This window comes from Crassostrea angulata, chromosome 6 (assembly GCF_025612915.1).
Source record: "Crassostrea angulata isolate pt1a10 chromosome 6, ASM2561291v2, whole genome shotgun sequence".
Taxonomy (NCBI): Eukaryota; Metazoa; Mollusca; class Bivalvia; order Ostreida; family Ostreidae; genus Magallana; species Magallana angulata.
In genome coordinates, this window is record NC_069116.1 from 56,812,502 (window position 1) to 56,831,632 (window position 19,131).

Genomic DNA, 19,131 nt, shown 5'->3' on the forward strand with positions numbered 1-19,131 from the left:
CTTTTATTTCATTCAAAGTTCTCTGAATGCAAAACAACAACAAATAATATTACTTTGTACGGGATCGATACATTTATTTACAAATAAATAGTTATACAAATATACATTTTGTGTTACTTCAGACTGGTGTAACTTTTGGCACTGTTGTAGAAATCGTGGTCACTATGTTCCAAAGTTCACATTTCATCCTCGGTTTCGGAACATTTGAAAAGTCCATGATTATATTTTATGAATCAACTTATGCATGAACAAAATCATGTCTGTAAATTACATACATAAACAAAGAAAGGTTTGTGAATTAAAACATGATCATGATTATGTTTATGAATACAATGAAATTATCATGTCTTATCAAGTCTATGAATTAACACATAAACATGAACTTGACCACGGAACGAACGAACATGACTATGAATTATTATAATCATGTCTATGGAACAAGTGAACATTTCTATGAATTAGCACATGAATTCATCTGAACGAAGTGGAATCAGGCTCTGAATTTCCGGACAACATTGAATAACGTCAGGGGTATCTCCCAGGTAAGAAATCACCTGTAAAGACAAGAAAACAACATCTAAGAATATGCATCAATTTTCATTTCTTTTGTCAATAAAATTCACTTGTCTGACTCTTCATGTATTTTGTGCAAAATAATAGATATTTTTGTATCATAACAAAAATGACCGATTATACTTAATATATTCAGGGAATTCTTCACATTTCATTTGTATCAAAATGCTCTGTTGGAAACTTTACTCTGTTGTACATGTATGAACAAACATTGCTATGTATTTTGATATATCTTGCCATTTTTAGACATGCAAAAAGTTTTAATATGTTGAAGAATTGCAATATCAGTTCCAGATCCGATTTCTCGAGAAAAAAAATTAAGTCAAATCTCAGACTTAAGTCTGAATATTTTTCACAAATATTAGGAAACTGTCCAGCCTAATTGTAATGAAAATGCAATATGTTCAAATCAACCCAGCAATTTTTTCCATGCACTGGTTAAAGAAAAATCCTATACCTTCTGCATGAGTTTTCTGGTTTCTTTGAATTGACTGTACAAGGTGGCCCCCTCTACCATCAGGGGCAGTGTGTCGGGGCGCATGCACTCCATGGCGAACTCCCAGCATGCAGCGTGAAGATCCGGAAATTCGAACATCTTAGCGGCGTTGATCATACCTGAAATAATAATCAACGTATTCTCTAGGAGCTCCATTGCTTGTGTGGTGTGTATAAATATTCCTTCTGTATATATACATTTTGGGGGCCTAAAGTTGAGTAAAAGTTATGACAACGTTTATGTTTTAATACCTCAAATGCATACAATATTGTACATCACTGAATAATAGAAATTTATTTTTTCCACATAAAAAATCAATACAATGAATATGCATTGTATCAACGAAGCTTCGGACTGTTTAAGAGGCTATCCAAGCAAACACCAGACAGGGCTTTGCACATGCTAGCTAGTTATGTCTTTGATTTCGATAAATAAAAAAGAAGAGTATATCAGTAACTACCGATATGTGATTTTCAAATGCCTGACCTGCCACAGTCCTGGGATCTACGGCCACCACACCGCAATGAATGTACCGCATCAGGCGCTCAAACACGCCCACCTCAAAGTCCTTGACCTCAATCGTGACCTTGTCGGGGCTGGGTCGCATCGTCTTGGGGCTGGCTTTCTTTCTGCTCAAAGCCTGCTTGACGGACTTCAGTCCCCTCTTGATAGTAGATGTTTCTTTAGCCACAGTGTTTGTAGATTGCTGGCTTCTTAAAATCATTTGGTACATCAATCTAGAGAAGAAAAAGGTGTCATAAAATTTCAGCGTTCTATCAAACCGGTTTTTTTTAATTTGTTACAAAAATCATGGTAAAGTGATGAAGTAATACCTGCTTCTTGTTGCAAGAATTGCTCGAATGCCGTACACGGGCGTCTTTTCCGGTCCAACAAGAAACAGGACGTCGCATAGATCTGGAACGGAAATGACGTACTTGAGGTCCTCGCAGAGTTCGTATCTGTTTTTCAGCACCATCACAAAGGGGTCGCTGTTTTTGTTCTGGGCCCAGAAGTCACCTTGAAATTGGAGAGAAAAAATGTACATAGTTATAAATTTGAATTTTAAGAAAAGAACACAAATATTCCACTAATTTTTAAAAATACCAATATATGCTGAAATTATATACATTGTACATAAATAATACGTTAAGAATTGAGAAATACCTTCATCCTTGCAAGTCATTTTTAGTGTTCAATCTCCGATCATCATTTAACAATTGAAACATGCAATTCTATTTTTTTGACAGATTTGATTGTCAGAGCGGTCAGAATACATCTATGGAATAAGTACTGTAGGGGACGAAAATAAAACGCTGTGGTTGTAATCATAGTTTGACATCAGTGTGTTGGGATTAATTTAGACCACCGTAACAATATTGACATTTCACGCACATGACACCCTCCACGTGGACAATGAGAAATGTAAACAAACATGGCGCGTGGTTGAGATTGTGTCGTCAGTGACGTTTAGATCTTTATCAAGGACAGTGACATGATTAGCGCATTCCTTTATTTTCTTTTCTTTTTTTAATGTTTTTTGCGCCTTTGACATCGTTGGGTTTTTTATAATCAGATTTATATGACATAAATTTTTATTTAGACTATCTATTAACTTTCTGTTTCAGAGCTAAAAAACAGTCTCCTTATCTCACATACACATTTAAAAAAATAATAAAAAGATACTTTGAAGTTGAATTGAGCATAGAAGTACATATAAAATTTGTTATGATAATGCAAAGATTGTAAAAAAAAAATACCATCATTTCTTGTAAGATCCACGTCCATGTTAAAATTTCTTTTAAAACTCTGAGAAACTTTTTATTCTTATGAAAGATTTTCTGATATCTCAAGTTTGGATTACAAGGAAGACCATTATATATATGATCTGTGTATGTCATAAAAGAGTACTTGTACTTCATCTCTAAATTAATCTTATTGAGATAATTGGTTAATCGCGTGGTATTTTACATTGTTTAATTAATTAACCAATAAAACAGCTGTTACTACCAATTACATTATTATAGTTTGGTAAATCCTCGATAATTCAGGCAATTATTGCACAATTATAACTTTTTTGTAGATAATATTTCGACAAAATATGATTTCATGTTAATGAAAACCACCATGAAAAGCAAAGCTTTTGTAGAGAATTTTGGCTTTCTTTTTAATTTTAATGAATAATTCAGTACGACATCAATTTTAGTCGGGTTTGAAATCCAAGATATTGTAAGGAAAAGATGTCTGCGCCCATAAACAACATTGTAAATAAACATTCAAGAACTTTCATTTTTAAACGGCTGCCGAGAAATTACAGACAATTTACAAGTAAGAGTATAAACCACAGAATTTGTACAATTACTTCCAGAATATGAGAGATAAAAAAGACTAATTTCTACAGCAGCAAAGTTAGGTGAAGTAGAAATAAATAATAATGCTCGGTGCTGTTAAATTCTCTCATCTTCAAGAAGAATACAAGTAAATTTGACATAAATTTATCCTATGCTAATATTTTATTTGACTAAGAACAGTATGGTTGCATTTGAATACCCACGAATGAATACATTGTAAGTGTAATCTTAACAGGTTCCTCTACAGAGGACTATGACCTTGTGGTGATCGGAGGAGGATCTGGGGGCTTGGCATGTGCAAAGGCTGGTATGGACAGCAGTACAATGACTTACATACTTTCTCTCTATGTCCCCCACATGAGCATGCAATCATTTAGACCAGCTGACCACGTAATTCAATTTTACAAATCTGCCTTTTTTTTTGGCTTGTTAATAGTTAGGGCAGATTTACACAAGTGATCAAATGAAGCTGGATTTAAATCTTTGCAAATGTGCATATTACTTGTGTTACCAATTATATAACTTATAATGAATCTAATGCTCTGGCTAAGAAATACAACACAAGCAACAGGCACATACATGTAATACTAACTTCACCTCTCTTTCAAGAAATTAAAAAAAATATATATATGAAAAATCAAGAACTGGTCATGGTATTTGAAATGTTGAACTGTGAGTGTTGTCAAGAACTGAAAAAATGATAACTAAAAGTGAAACTGGATTTTTTGATAGCCTCCCAACTTCAGAAAAAAGTAGCTGTCTTAGATTTTGTTACTCCATCCACCCAAGGTAGGTAAAAAAAAAATTGCTTTTGGGTACATGTGTACTGTTTGTTTACATACCTGTATACATGTTCTGAATTCCTAAATCAATCAAATACAACAGATCCATAAATATTTTGCAAATAATTTATAGATTAGATTATGACAGGACAGTCAATCAAAGAAGAAGTTTTTTTCACAATCTTGATCATTTTCAGGAACCACATGGGGTTTGGGAGGGACATGTGTCAATGTGGGGTGCATCCCAAAGAAACTGATGCATCATGCCTCCCTTCTTGGTGATGCCATCAGAGATTCCAAAGCCTATGGCTGGAATGTTCCCGATCAAGTCCAGAGTGACTGGTAATCTATTGTTAATTGACATTTTCTCTCACTGTTGACAAATAAGGATACTATTTGTATCATTCAAAACAATTTCAGTATATATTAAGTTTTGGCAAGCAATTGTTTTCCTGTCACATATCAAATTCAGAGAATTCTAATAGGTACATGTATACAATTGTATGATACTGATATTTCGGTTTTAAAATAGATTTTCATGTGAAACCTCCCTGCCATTGGCATTAATCCAATCAGGGTTTCATTCCAGGACGACTTTATCAACAGCTGTACAGAATCACGTGAAATCCTTGAACTGGGGTCACAGGGTGCAACTCCGAGACAAGTAATTCTTTCTACATATATTATGTTGATGCATACATTCAAACTATATGAATCAATTACATACATGTAATTCTGAGTTTAAAAGATCAAATGAATTTGTGAAAACTAAATTTTGCTTGATTATTAATTGTAGATATAGATACCTGTAAGACTTTTGGACTTGAAGTTGATACTTAATAAGAAATAAGGATATATGTAATTTTATTTTCACTTTGAATTGTGAACTCATTGAATGCATTCATTTTTAAGAAATGTTGAGTACATCAACGGGTTAGGGAGTTTTAAGGACCCCCACACTGTGAGGGTTAAAGAGAGTAATGGGACAGAGGTAAGACATATAACTAGGAAGTGGGATACTGGGGGCTCATTATTGATACTGGAAAATTTGCCATTTACTGTAATATTGTACACCTATCCGTTTTAACTAAAAAGGACAATAGTTTGTTCATTGACCCCCATGCAGAGACAGCATCTATTTCCTGAGGTGCAGGACAGGCAGTTGTAAAGGGGGGGGGGGGGGGGGGGGGCAAGGAACTTGCTGCTGTCTGAATGGTCAGTAACTTACTGATGGTCTATTTTATTGTAACAAAGCAGGCTTTAATACTTGCCAGTTATGCAAAGTTTGTTTTTAAGTTAATTAGACTGTGAATTTAACATGATCCAAATAAAACCATGAAAAAGAGCATAAGGGAATTCAAATTCTTCCAGTGAGTAGTTGAAAGTTAAAACAAGAAAAGTTTTATAGGTGATTTGATCAGGTCGAAGACCAATGTTAAACACATTGTTTCACCATGTTTAATAACTTAAAATGATAATTAATTGTTTATTGATAACTATGTTTTATTTCACCATCTTATAGAAATAAATCTATTAAAGAAGAAGAAAATATTTGTGGTTTTTTATTTCAAACACACTAGGTTATTTTCAACCAAAACATTGTCACTTTTTAACAAATAAAGTTCCCATTTGTTGATCTGTTTTAGAGACTGCTGAAGACAAGGAATGCTGTGATAGCTGTAGGAGTTAGACCTTATGTTCCTTCTCAGGTGGGTCAAGGTCATCAATTTATCTAGGTAATAGATCAAGGTGATCTGGAAAAACCAGTTTGTATTACTGATTATGAAAAGGTCTGGAGGTTGTGGCCATTTTTTGACTTTATCAGTCTCCTTTAGTCAGAGGGCTCTGGCACAGACTGTTTAAAGATATAGGAAAAGTTCAAATTTTAAAGCTAAATTTAATTCAATTTTTCTCTACTTAATGATGGTTTATGTCAAAAAATATCACATAAGAAATTTTAAGGCAGATCTAATGGTTAATTTGTGGACCATCCAGCCTCCAAATGGTTGTGACTGCAAGGTAAAGCTCAATAAACTTCTCTTGACTGCAGATACCTGGTGCTGTTGAGTATGGTGTGACAAGTGATGATTTATTCTGGATGAAGAAATCACCTGGAAAAACGTAAGGACTATTCAAACACTAGTATATATCAGTCTTTCTCTTTCAATTTAAGTCTAGTGTGAATATAAAGCACATCCTATGCAAGTCGGTAGTTTCCTCGTAGATTTGATTTTTCTCTGTCCTTTCAGATTGTTGATTGGTGCTAGTTGTATCCTTTGACACACCCACAAAAATCATTCTGTTGATTTTGGTTCTCAAATATTTATTTTATAAAATTGGGTGGTTAGGGTTAGGTTTTGAAAACTTTTAATGAAATTATAAACCATCTAATCTCTGTTTCCTGTTATTATCCTGACTAAGTTAGATATTGCTTTAGAATGTGGTGGCTTTTTGAATGGATTAGGATTTGATACTAGCATAATGGTTCGATCCAGACCTCTCAAGCAGTTTGATCAGGTAAATATCCCCAGTTATCTCTCCTTGTGCAACAAGTTTGTTATTATTACTACTACCTATATTTGTTTTCTACATGTACCGGTACTCGCTCAATTAATAATTTTCCCTTCAATGCAGCAAATGGCAGAACTTGTTGCAGAGTCTATGGAATCTAAAGGAACAAGGTTCCTGAGGAAGTGTGTGCCAGTCAGCATAGAGAAAGACAACAGACGGCGGCTAGTCGTCAAGTATGAAGACTTGACAAACAGACAGACAAAGGAAGAAGTCTTTGATACTGTCATGTTTGCAACAGGTTAGTAGCTTATTAGCTGCCTCTTTCACTCATGACCCCTCTCTCTCTCTCTCTCTCTCTCTCTCTCATTTTCTTTTTTAAATGTTGGAAGTGTTGTATGAATAAGTTTCATATTTGGGATTTTTCATTTTCTTTTTTACAGGTAGGCACGCTGTCGCAAATAATCTAAACTTGGAGGCTCTAGGAGTTGAAGTTGACCAAACGACCCAGAAGGTTTTTGGGGGTCACAGTGACGACCATGAGAGAACTAGTGTAGCAAACATTTATGCTATTGGTGATATTTTACATGTAAGTAATTCTCTTTTGAAGTTGAATTACTGGGGGCAAACAGCTCACAAGAATGGGGACATATGCTGGGCTAGACCATTACATGTATTATCATGGTCCATTATCCATGTCAAGATATAACCATAAACTAATATCTAACATAAGTTACATGGTTTGAAGTTGACCTAATATGGTTTAGATGTGGTCAGTAAATTCCAAATGGGGTCTCTTGCTCTGCTCTCGCCCCATATGGAATTTACTAACCACATATAAACCATATTACCGGTAGGTCAACTTCAAACCATGTAACTAATAATATATTGTAACTACTTTAAATCAAGGCAAATGTGTATAGTTAAAACTTATAAATTAATATTACCCCATATTATACGAAAATTATTAAATGATGCAGAAAAAGCATTGTATCTTGTTTATTTACATGTACCTTTGTCTTAAACCTCAAAGTTTTAAACTTTGTAAAAAAAAAGTACTTCAAAATTTTTGTGTTTGATAATAACAAAAGGAGCTAAAGAAAACACTAGAAAGTTTGGCTCTGTATGTGAATGGATTAGTTTCTATATGTGTTCTTATTATCCATGATTCCTGTAATCCAGTTTGAAATCTCCTTCTGTTTTAGAATCGTCCAGAACTCACCCCTGTGGCCATTCAGGCTGGACAGTTATTGGCGGACCGCTTGTTTGGGGGCAGTCAGGTCCAGATGGACTACGATATGGTAAGCATGGGGAGGTGTTCCAAGGATTTGTTTGTGAAGTGGACAACTTTGTAGCCTCCTCTGCCCTGACTCTTAAGTTTATACTTATTCCTGTTATAGATTCCAACCACAGTATTCACACCCCTGGAGTATGGAGTAGTGGGGATTTCTGAAGAAAAGGCTGTCTCTCGACACGGAGAAGAAAACATCGAGGTCAGTCAGGGTTTCATCTTCATGCATTTGTAATTATTATAGAATCATTAAAACTTGTGGGGGCCAATTTTTGTGGATCGCTTAAAATTTACAGGTTCATGGGGATGTAATATTGTGTATTCTCTTATACCTACATAACAGAATATGACTTTGAAACCCTAATTTATTATTTCGAGGAGGGTGTTAATTGGAATATGAGAGGTACCCACGAATTATTGAGCTACTACAAAATCTAATGATTCCACAGTATCAGATTTACTTATTCTATTAGCGGGCTTTCCTCTGACACCAGTATTTTGTGCAAAACCCCTGTTCATTGGAAAGATCCTCTACTCTGCACATATACTTCAAGATACTTTTGTTTAGTTGCAGTACTAGTGGTTCACCACTTAGTGTGAAATAAAAAAAGATGTGACCTTCAGTGAATGACATTTTCCTTGAATAATTTGTTTATCTTAACCTGATATTAGACCCTAATAAAACTTGATTTGCATGATTTTTTATTAAGTCATTTTTTAACAATATTGAGTAGTCCTGGAAGATCTTTCTTAGGTAAAAAATAGAAACTTTTTTTTAAAAGAATAAAATAAAATATCAGTATTTGAAAACTTAATCTGCATATTTTTTTTCATGAAGTCATTTTTTAACAATATTCAGTTGGTGTTGAAGATCTTTCATAGGTAAAAAATAAAACAGGAAAAAAATATGCATACTGTACTGAAATGCAGTACATAATCTCAAACAATGTAAACTGTATCAATTTGTACATGTTTAACATACATGGCAGTACATTTGCACCAATAGTGTAAGTTTTATATGGATGCAAAGGATATCAGTGGCTGTGTTTGGCCTTGAGATTTGGACTCCTCAATGGAATACCCTCTAAGATAAAAGAGGATGTGCACATTTAACCACTGATCAATGTGAAGAGAGGGATAACTTATTTCACTGACAAATCACATCTGTCTGAGTACCTTTCAATTTGTCAGCTATCTTTGTGAAGGACATACGATGCAAACATGTATGTACATGTATTGCCTGCTATAAAAATCTGACAAATATTAAGTAAGGTGATGTCTTAGTTATTGGAAACAATGCATAAATCTATAATAATAGTTTTATTTCCAATTTTGGGCCCAGAGGGATATACAAGATTTCAGTTATTAAAGAGAAAATCAATGTCTAAAAGACAGATTCTACATACAAAATAGTCCATACATGAACAGGTAACGGCCCAATAAATGTACATCAGTTTGTCATAACATATTAACAATATACATATCTATGTAGTCATAAAAGTAGTTAATACAAATATAAAGATGGTATCATGATCTATATAAGTATTTCACTAGTTCGTTTAGATCTTAAAGTATATATACATGTATGTAGCCAAAGTGTCAGAAATCAGTTTTGATTGGAAATTTGAGAGAAAAGAATTCCAAATTTATCTAAACCCTAAAGGAAGCACATTGATTTTATGTTAACATGGTCAATACATCACATTTTCACAATGATTTTGATATGCATTCATGGTGTGTTCTGAATTGAATATGCATTTGAACAACTACATTGAATGCATGATTGTTTCGTTACTCTGAAATTCAAAGCAATTGCCCTCGCACCGCAATTGCCCTCGCACCGCTTAATTTCTTCTGCAAGCTAAAACGACTTCATTTACATTCTGATAAATCTATATCGGATTTGACTCCGCGCAGCTGCACTTTTGGTTCAGGACTTGGACTTCTGGGTACTAGATACCTGAATAAAATTTTAAAAAATGACACTTTGAAATAAACAAGGGACCGGTACCTTTTCATTGAGAATCGTATAACGATATCAAGACCAACTCGCCACTTTGAACCAATCAACGGATGTCAGTTTCGTCAACACACAAGTGGAGTGCTGGCTGCGCACTTCAGGTCATGTTTGTTTGATGTCAGAAATCGAGTGCAGAATGTTTCTGAACTTTATCTTTTTAATATGGGCAATCAATGGCGGTATGATTATGTGCTCTAATTAACAAAAATGCAGGAGTCAATAGATCGGATCCATAGCTTCAGATGCTGTGCGGTGAGAAGTTGTCACACCAAGTAAACACAAACCACAGGAGTCCGTCAACTCAGAACAGGTTTATCGACCTTTTCACCAGTTCACGCCATTAAAAGAAGCCCGTTCAACGTGCAGACGATCAAAGACTTACACCAGACGACACTGTCACCAGAATCAAAAGCGGGAATCCATGTACAAAGATTTCGATGGGAATGGTTGAACTTTAAGAATAAAAAAAGATTGAAAGTTAATAGCGCATAATATCCCTGATTTGTTTTGATACAAAGACAAAATAACCGTTTAATGTGATGAAAATTATGTGCACCTTACAAATTAAGGTCATTAATTTAAGCCGTGCCCGAGAGAGACAAAGCTATTCCAAATAATATGAAATTGATTTTGCGGCCCAGGTGGTCGGAGTTACCATCTTAGATGATCTCATACAGTTCCACCCCAAAGGACCAGAAGTTGTAAATAGTCACAAATCGTGTCCAACGTATCAGCCGCCCTGGTATGGCCTTGGATGGATCCGACCGGGAGGCAGAGATTAGTCCTCTCGCTCCACACTGCCCTCACCCGATGCCGTGACGGAATCTCAGAACGAGGCTAGAAACCACCCAGACAACCTACACGGCCTTGGTTGGGTTCAGAGTCAAGAACCTCGTTATGCTGAGAAAAGGAAGGACAAACACAGGCTGCAGAAAACACTTCACGGAGACCTCTCGTCAATACTTACGCCCCCTGTTTGTGTTTTATGAAAGAAGCAGAAACTCAATCTTCTGTTTACCAATATCGATACAGTCATCATAGGCCGCGCGCACGGGGGTATGAAGTGTTCCGATGGATGGTGTGTTACAATAAGCTTTTAATTAACACAAAATGTACTTTTCTTTCTAAAATGATTACAAATTGAACCCTTAATCTTCTTGCTCATAATTTCCTCCAGAGCAGCTATAATCAAGATTTGAGTCAGCATCTTAATTGTATTGGCCTTCAACTCTGTTTCGTTGGTGATTATTTATACCTCATCTGAACGCATTGACTTCTTATAAGAATTCCAGTATGATTTCATAATGCGCATTGCTTTAATGCAGATTGCCGAATTATGTAATGTTTAATGAATTAAAACAAAGCGATGGCCGGTTCCTGATTAATTCCTCCGTTTTTGAGTTTGCAACAAAAGCACACCGCATTGTTTTCTACCGTTCAATGCGTACCACTTCTCTACGAAATTAAATCTTAAGGGCATTTTCCAGGAACTGACAAAGCATTACAACTTTTTTATTTTATATTTGATAATCATTCTGCATCGCATCTGTAACGATGCATCACTATTTGGTTGTATTTAGGTCACCTGAGTCACTCAGGTAACCCTTGCTAGCCATTTTCGCCCAGCGTCGTGCATTGTTACCTGTTCGTCTGTAGTAAACTTGAGAACATTTTCAACTTCCTCAGCTGCTTCCAAATTTGGTAAATAGCATCTGTACGAAAAGGGGAACATAAATTAAAAGTTATGGAACGCCTCAACTGCTTTATGTAGATAATCTTCATAATATGATGATATTTTATCATTACATGCTGATACTTCAACATTACGTGATGGTACTTTAACATTACGTGCTGATACTTTAACATTACATGCTGATACTTCATTTTATGATGGTTCTTCACTATGCAGTGGTTCTAAAAATAGGGAAGTTTTTTTAACACTGGTCTGTTTCTCTGTTTCAGAGATTGATCATATAGGACTAAGGTCCACTGAGACTAGTTTGGATCATGTAAAAAAGCTGGAACTGAAGAAGTACACATTACGCTATAGCTCATAAGAGAGGGTCTCTACTGAATAAAAATATTGTCAGAACATACGATTTGTTTTGGTGCAATGTATTTAGGCAAACGACAACCACACATGCAACTTATAAGATCACGGCCCCATTCATGCAAAGGTTAAAGCATTGCATTGCTATTGAATCTGATTTGAGCAGTAACTTTACTGTTGAACAAATCAGTGCTTACATTGCCCACTCCTTTACGTGGATCTCCAGGGAGAGCCCATTAATCCCCATAAGTCCAATCTAACATGAATGACAGATGTCTTTGTTTAGGTGCTATTTTAAAGTCTTTAGCTGTCCACTCTGACTAAGCACCAAAAGATTGGATTCTGAATGCACATTTTTAGACCAAAATCCCCTGAAGGACTTTTCGTACCCCCTGATTTTTATGCGCTAAGCCCCAATGGTCTCACCATGCAGCCATTCTTTAAAATTTAAAATGACCATTTTAAAAGACAACACTTAATAAAATAGTAGCATTTGTTGAGTATCTCGGTCTAAACTAGTTTTAGTTGACCTTAGGCGACGCTTCCCTATTCCTATTTCTAGAACTACCGCATAGTGAAGTACCATCATATAATGAAGTATGAGCATGTAATGTTGAGGTTACAGCACTTAATGTTAAAGTACCATTTAAGCATTGAATCATTCTTTTTAGAAAGATGTGGTCTCATTACTGCAACGGTGTGGGCATACAAATTGAATAACGCGCGTTAGCGTGTTATGAAAATTTGTTTGCACACACCGTTGCAGATTTTTTTAAATCTCTGTGTAATTCAACAAGTAATGCGCAATTAACAGAAGAGCCATTGGAACAGCCGAATTATGCTGCATTATGCTGAACAAAATAGTCCACAGCGTTTTGAATTATAGTTACACAATTTTACTTTTCAATATGTAATTTTATGAATTTACTTTTGGTATACTAAGAAATTAATCAATTGAATTCATTTATCTGTTAAAAATATTTACACCAATGAAATATCAATCAGTGTAAGTATAATATTAGGTCGTGATCCGGTTTGAAGTCGCGAAGAGAGAATTACTAAATGAAGACTGAATGTATTCATACGCTTCAGATTTGGTGATTGGGTCTTCTGTGTTAAGCGTAAATAATATCTCTCAAATCAATCAATGCAATTTAATAGGGGGAAAGAAAGTGAATGTAAATATCATGTAATGTTAAAGTATTAGAATGTAATGTTGAAGTATCATCATATTATGAAGATATTCTACATAAGGCAGTTGAGGCGTTCCATAATAAAAGTTCTTGGATGCAATCCCGAGTGGATATAACTGAAAGGTATAAACTGTTGCAATTTAAGAAATCATTTTTCTTCTTCTTTGAATCTATCAAACAAAATTAACTTTGGGATTCTGATTCTCTGAGAGAGAGAGAGAGAGAGAGAGAGAGAGAGAGAGAGAGAGAGAGAGAGAGAGAGAGAGAGAGAGAGAGAGAGAGAGAGAATATGTCACTTGAAATAAAATAATTAGATACAAGAGAGAGAGGAGAGAGAGAGAGAGAGAGAGAGAGAGAGAGAGAGAAAGAGAGAGTATTCTACTTTAAAAAGACTGCAACAGGAAAAAAGTCAAAAGTTTGTCATTTTATAAATGTAATCCTTAGATTTTTTCTTTAAACAATCTTTTCTCTTTTTTCCCTAGGAAATTTTGCTTTTGATACTGTCAAAAGCCTCTTCAACACAACTTGGTTCGGTTAAAATGAAATCTTTTTAAACTCGAAGACAGTGTTACTCATCTAAAGCAATGATTGATTATTTTGAATGAGTTCTCATTGTTGTATCAGTTGATTTTTACGTACATTGAATGAGTTCTCATTGTTGTACAAGTTGTCTCGGAGCAGAACTGCATGTAATTGAAAAATTCAAACGATGGGGGTGGGGGTAACCCGTATAATCAGCAATAGTTTTATGTAGTTTTGGGGAATTGTAGTCTTGTCGTACAATTTTTATTGTAATTCATGTCCATCTTATGATGTGTAATTGCACATGCTTGGTCTTTGTGTTTCCAGGTATATCACGCCTTTTATACACCGCTGGAATTTGCAGTTCCACGGAGGGACGCCTCCCATTGCTACATCAAGGTACACAAGACAATCCGCATAGGTATACCATATTATATTGTACAAGACACATATTACAAGATTTGGTCTCAGTGGGGTGAGTATTTTAAGAAATCAATCTGAATAGGGTAATAAGTGGATAATGTGAAAGTCGACACATAAATGGAAACAGATTACTATTTGAAAAAGACCAAAGACCCAAATTCTAATTTAACTGAACTTTCAGGCTGGGATTATTATAGAACTATTGTATGTAGCTTACATGTCTCCTTCCATTCACCATCCTCGTAAATAAAAGATCACTTCGCTCAGGTTTCTTTATTCTTCTGTTCAAAAGATTATCATAGCCAATATAGTCTCATTCTGTTTGCATTTGTATTGTACCGGTACTTTTACCTTGAGATAAAGACACTGGGTGAATCCGTCTCCGGAAAGTCACGTGATGTAGACTTGAACCAATATTTTATTGATGTGGGTAAGCTTAAAACCTCTGTCCTCACCGGAAGTCGATCGTTTTAAGGCAACGAGCGAAACCATAATCCTTGGATATGAAAGAGATTTAGATATCTTTTATGTTAGGATGTGGTTTTCTTGGTCTTTACAAAATGATAACATTCTAGGTCTCTGTATACCATTTAGCAGTGAAGATGCAAAGTGCATACGCTTCTGCAGTTATGTCTATCTTTAATCAATAACAATCTCCTTGCTTGCTAATGGCGTCCTTTTTTACCCAGTTCACGATTTTCATGTTAAGTGGTTTTTATCGAAAATAGCACACCACCTGTCTGGTGCTATACCTTCCTCTGTGAAGCATTAGGTGACACATCAGAGGTTCCCCTGGACTATTTTTACATCCTCCTATAGGGGTGCACCATCTGTTATCGCTACTTCCTCCCCATACTTCCTTCCGTTTAGTCCCTATCTTTTAAAAAAGCTTCAGCGGAAGGGATTTGGTTGATTTTTGTTTAACACGATGAGTTAAACAAATTGTATCAGATTCACGATTATCAAAATCTTAACAAAATCTTACGACCTCGTCTATCTTCTTTTTTAATTCACGTTGATGATTGATTTTGTGCATAAACTGTTCACTATCTATGAAGTGTAAATGTTTAAAAATATAGTTTAATCGTATACCATTAAATATTATTTGTTGGCATTGACTCATGCTGATGCAAATAAATTAAAATTTATGTGTAACCCTTAGCGACTTAATTACTAGTATTTTCGACTCTTAAACCTATTTTTGCACAAATATACCCGGTTAAAGTATCTGCCCCGGTGCCAGCTCTGTTGGGCGGGGGGATCGTTGACCTAATGACACATTTTTTTGGTCTTTTCCTCTGTGAATCAGTCCTGTCAGTTATTCTGTTAGCCGTCTGTTTCATGGGAAGCAGCGCAGCCTAACCTTGATGTTTTAAAGTGAATCAAAAAATTTGCCACCTGCAGTTCCAACAACTTGTTTGATATTTCAGAAGCTTTGTGAAATATTGACGCGATAATTAAAGCGAGTCTTCACTAAAAGTTCCACAGCGATAAGCCATCTGTTTTAAGTTTGAAAGTCTGTGTCATTGTGTTTGAAGCCAAAACATGAATGATATGTGTTAAGTTGAAAACACTAGATGAACCTGCTACACCAATCGCATCAATTTAAAACTGCTGATGCAATTGTTGAAACAGATAGCTGTGCAGAGTGAGGTGAAGAAGCGGGGTAACGAACCGTGTCGACACCGCTTTAGTGGTAACGATACCGCTGATTGCGGCAGATGGCTCAGACACTTTAACCCGCACAAAGCGTTGCTGATGTGTACATCGCGATATCGTAGATACACAGTTGCGTTTCCAGAAGAGCTTTGATTCTTTCTCATTTGTTTATTAAACATGTTCTCCATAGGTAAATCTTCTCGCCTGATATTCTCAATTTATTCTTGATTATAACAAAATAAGTTGAAATTTAAAGTACATCGTAGCAGTGTTATGAGTAATATACCAATTTAAAGAAAATCAGTTCAAGATAACAATTAGTATGTAAAATGTAGAATAATTCGTGAATAAGGCCATTTTGCCGCCTATACAGCTATAACGAGGGGAATTATTCATTACAGTGTCGGAACACAACCTTTGACTTTTCTTATTTTGTTTTTATGCCGACATATTGGAACTATTATCCAAAGCGACGATGAAGTCATTCTTTATCCCGGGGTTATGTATTCTAATTGAGATTTATTTATATTTTGTGTTTTTTTAAGGGTGCAAGCCATGTCGTCATGTTCTTGTACTTTTTTGTATATTTTAAAGAAACGGTGCCAATTTATCGAATTTCAGGCCATTTGTTTTGGTGACAGAATATTAGGTCTGCATCTGATTGGCCCAAATGCCGGTGAAGTTATTCAGGGATTCGCAGTCGCTTTAAGGTAACCAAAAGGGGAAAATTGTACAGACCTGGTACATATGATCTATGTAGATACATTACTCTCGCGAGATTTAGGGGAGTTGAATTTGATTAAAATAATGTGATGAATAATACCTGATTTTTCTTTTAATAAGAGAGCTACAATGTACCATAATGTTGCAATTACATAACCTCAACATCAGACATACATTTGTATGATAGCTGATATCCGTTGATTTTTATATGCGGTTTTAAAAATTTAAATGCTGAAAAAGCGACATTTTTAACGTTAGTTTTTTCTATTCATACTACCACTTTAGCTGGTAATTAAAAATAATTAATTAAATATTTCTTAATGATAAGATTTATGATGACTCCAGATTTTTAATATGAAACAACTGTAAAATTGAGTTTATTATTGTTTTCAAGATGTGGCGCCACATGGAGTGGTTTATCTGGGTCTGTAGGAATCCACCCTACCACCGCGGAGGAAGTGGTCAAGCTCCACATCACAAAGAGGTCAGGAGCTGACCCAACGGTCACGGGCTGCTGAGGTTAGCCGCCCTCGCTCGCGTTCGGCTAGACATGGGTTGTGATATATTGTTGTTTGTATAGTTTATTGCTATTGCGGTGGGCTGTTTAGTTATGTACTCGTGAATTAGATTTAATTTAACGAAACTAAGATGCGGAGTTTTTCCTTGCATAAAGACGAGGATAAAATAAGTCGTGCGTGTGGAATTTATTTGTGTAACCATTGTGATTAATTAACTGTGATTTGTATTATGCATATTTAACATTGCTGCCAAAATGATAACGAAGCTAGCCGAAAGTTGAGCGAGGTTGTGATGTCATGGGCTTCTTTGACACCTAGTATGGCGGTCTGGATTCAACCTCGACACCGAGAGATTCGGATCTGATGAAACAGGTGCCACGTGCTTCCGCCTTGACCCAGATTGTGACATAATTTATATATCAATATGTCGATTTCAAATTCCATTGTCATATTACATTTCTGCAGTGTCATTAAAGCATTCTGCTGATTGTAAACACGTGCGTTATCTGTAGTTAGATCACATTGATGAGTCTGGTAGCATTGATTTCCGCGGTGTGCAGCGATTTTCTCGCTCTCATTACGGCATTCCATAGTCTTGTCCGGCCGTTGTGGATCTAGCCGCGCCCATCCCTGGATATCCGTTTGGATTTCCGGTGTATTTAATACCAAAATGTCTCTGTGTGCCACACAGCCCTGTTCATCCTGTGTTACTGAAGACTATGCTGGCATTTTTACACTAACGTTATCAGATTTAACATTTTGTGGGGATAAACTGATAAAATGGGACCTTTTATCAATAATGAAGATGGGTGGATAAGGCGTGTAAATTGCCTATGTACGGTCGAACAAGATACTGAAAAATTAAAATATCAAATCAATCTGATATTTCTGAAAATATCATTTGAAATAATATATATATTTAAAGCTGCTTGGTCCGATTTTATATCAAATTTTATGCATGCTTTTAAACGATGGCTATGCTTAGTATATGTATAGTAATAGACATTGCAGTAGTTTTACCCGTCAATTATGCCAAATTTCAATGACGAAAAATACGTACAAAATTTGCCAACAAAACAAACGACATTAAAAGGTACCGCGTTATTTCGCCTCATGTCAAATTTCACCCCTGACGACGAGACGGGTATGGTTGTATTACGAATTTTACATCGCTTTAAATAAAGGTCGAAATGATCAGACAAATTACAAATAAACATGTGTACGTTTTGTTCGCTAATATTTCCAAAGTCTGCTTTCTTTACAATCATTGCATAGCATGCGGGTTGAATAACCCCAATCATTCGGGGGACGAAACCAAGCGGTTTCCTTTTCTAAACATTCCCGTGATGCATTTTGGTTTGTTTTTTCGTTTGCCCAAAGAGAAATTATTTTTATTTACTTTGAATATTTCCAACTTTGAAAAGAGACTGATTCTGCTGGTGTAAATAGAAGAAAGTCCATAACTTTCTAAGATAAATGATTTGTATGAAAAAAATGTTGATACTGTAATTACTAAAAAAATCGGACCAAGCAGCTTTAACATATCATTGATTTTTAACCTATGAATATGTTCAACACCGGGAAATTGTTGACTCAAACAGGCGTATACATATCAAAACCTGCAAATAGTGTCATTTTTTAGAACTTCAAGGTATTTTCTTATATAGAGTGGGTCTGTGCTCCATATTTTTCTCTTAGCCTAAATAAGGTCTGAAGGAAAACAAACCGATTTCAATCATCAAAAACGTGGAGAGGTGACCCACTATACATTAAAAATATCATTTTGTACCCCAACAATTGAACATTTTGAAAAAATAATACAAGTCCGTAAATTCCAGCCCAAAGTGACACATAGTATTTAAAGGAAGTGAACATGAAAAAATTATCAAGGGCTCAAATTTGTCTGTTTGATGTGTATAATGATATCTGAAAACCGTTTAGACAGAACTTTCCTCAGTAAGAAGATATGCCACTTAGAATAACTAATTCTTGCAATCCATGAGCGCTGCCATATTGTTTGATTCA

The 19,131-nt window shown here is 35.4% G+C and overlaps 2 protein-coding genes across 2 annotated transcripts; one reads left to right on the forward strand and one right to left on the reverse strand.

The window, feature by feature from the left end:
* Positions 1-47: 47 nt before the first annotated feature.
* Positions 48-2,416, reverse strand: LOC128189296 (serine-enriched protein-like). The gene is made up of 5 exons (XM_052860846.1): positions 2,234-2,416; positions 1,903-2,086; positions 1,556-1,806; positions 1,031-1,188; positions 48-554 (listed from the first exon to the last, which is right to left on the reverse strand). Exons 1-5 carry the CDS (start codon positions 2,250-2,252, stop codon positions 459-461), a joined length of 708 nt encoding a protein of 235 aa, XP_052716806.1. The 5' UTR covers positions 2,253-2,416; the 3' UTR covers positions 48-458.
* Positions 2,417-3,242: 826 nt separating this feature from the next.
* Positions 3,243-17,600, forward strand: LOC128189502 (thioredoxin reductase 2, mitochondrial-like). The gene is made up of 17 exons (XM_052861136.1): positions 3,243-3,394; positions 3,653-3,724; positions 4,150-4,206; positions 4,397-4,541; positions 4,789-4,863; positions 5,112-5,190; positions 5,846-5,908; positions 6,250-6,320; positions 6,449-6,468; positions 6,625-6,716; positions 6,834-7,008; positions 7,151-7,296; positions 7,913-8,008; positions 8,108-8,200; positions 14,111-14,182; positions 16,487-16,575; positions 16,983-17,600. Exons 1-17 carry the CDS (start codon positions 3,307-3,309, stop codon positions 17,104-17,106), a joined length of 1,557 nt encoding a protein of 518 aa, XP_052717096.1. The 5' UTR covers positions 3,243-3,306; the 3' UTR covers positions 17,107-17,600.
* The last annotated feature ends 1,531 nt before the right edge of the window (positions 17,601-19,131 follow it).

What these genes read in the sequence shown, in the direction of transcription:
- LOC128189296 (XM_052860846.1), bottom strand. An exon ending in ATTCTTGCAACAAGAAGCAG is followed by an intron (nt 1,807 to 1,902) that starts GTATTACTTCAT and finishes TTTCTTCTCTAG; the next exon opens with ATTGATGTACCAAATGATTT. An exon ending in CCAGAAAACTCATGCAGAAG is followed by an intron (nt 555 to 1,030) that starts GTATAGGATTTT and finishes TTGTCTTTACAG; the next exon opens with GTGATTTCTTACCTGGGAGA.
- LOC128189502 (XM_052861136.1), top strand. Translation starts at nt 3,307, where the DNA reads ATGTCTGCGCCCATAAACAACATTGTAAATAAACATTCAAGAACTTTC. An exon ending in CTTGGCATGTGCAAAGGCTG is followed by an intron (nt 3,725 to 4,149) that starts GTATGGACAGCA and finishes ATTTTTTGATAG; the next exon opens with CCTCCCAACTTCAGAAAAAA. An exon ending in CTCTCAAGCAGTTTGATCAG is followed by an intron (nt 6,717 to 6,833) that starts GTAAATATCCCC and finishes CCTTCAATGCAG; the next exon opens with CAAATGGCAGAACTTGTTGC.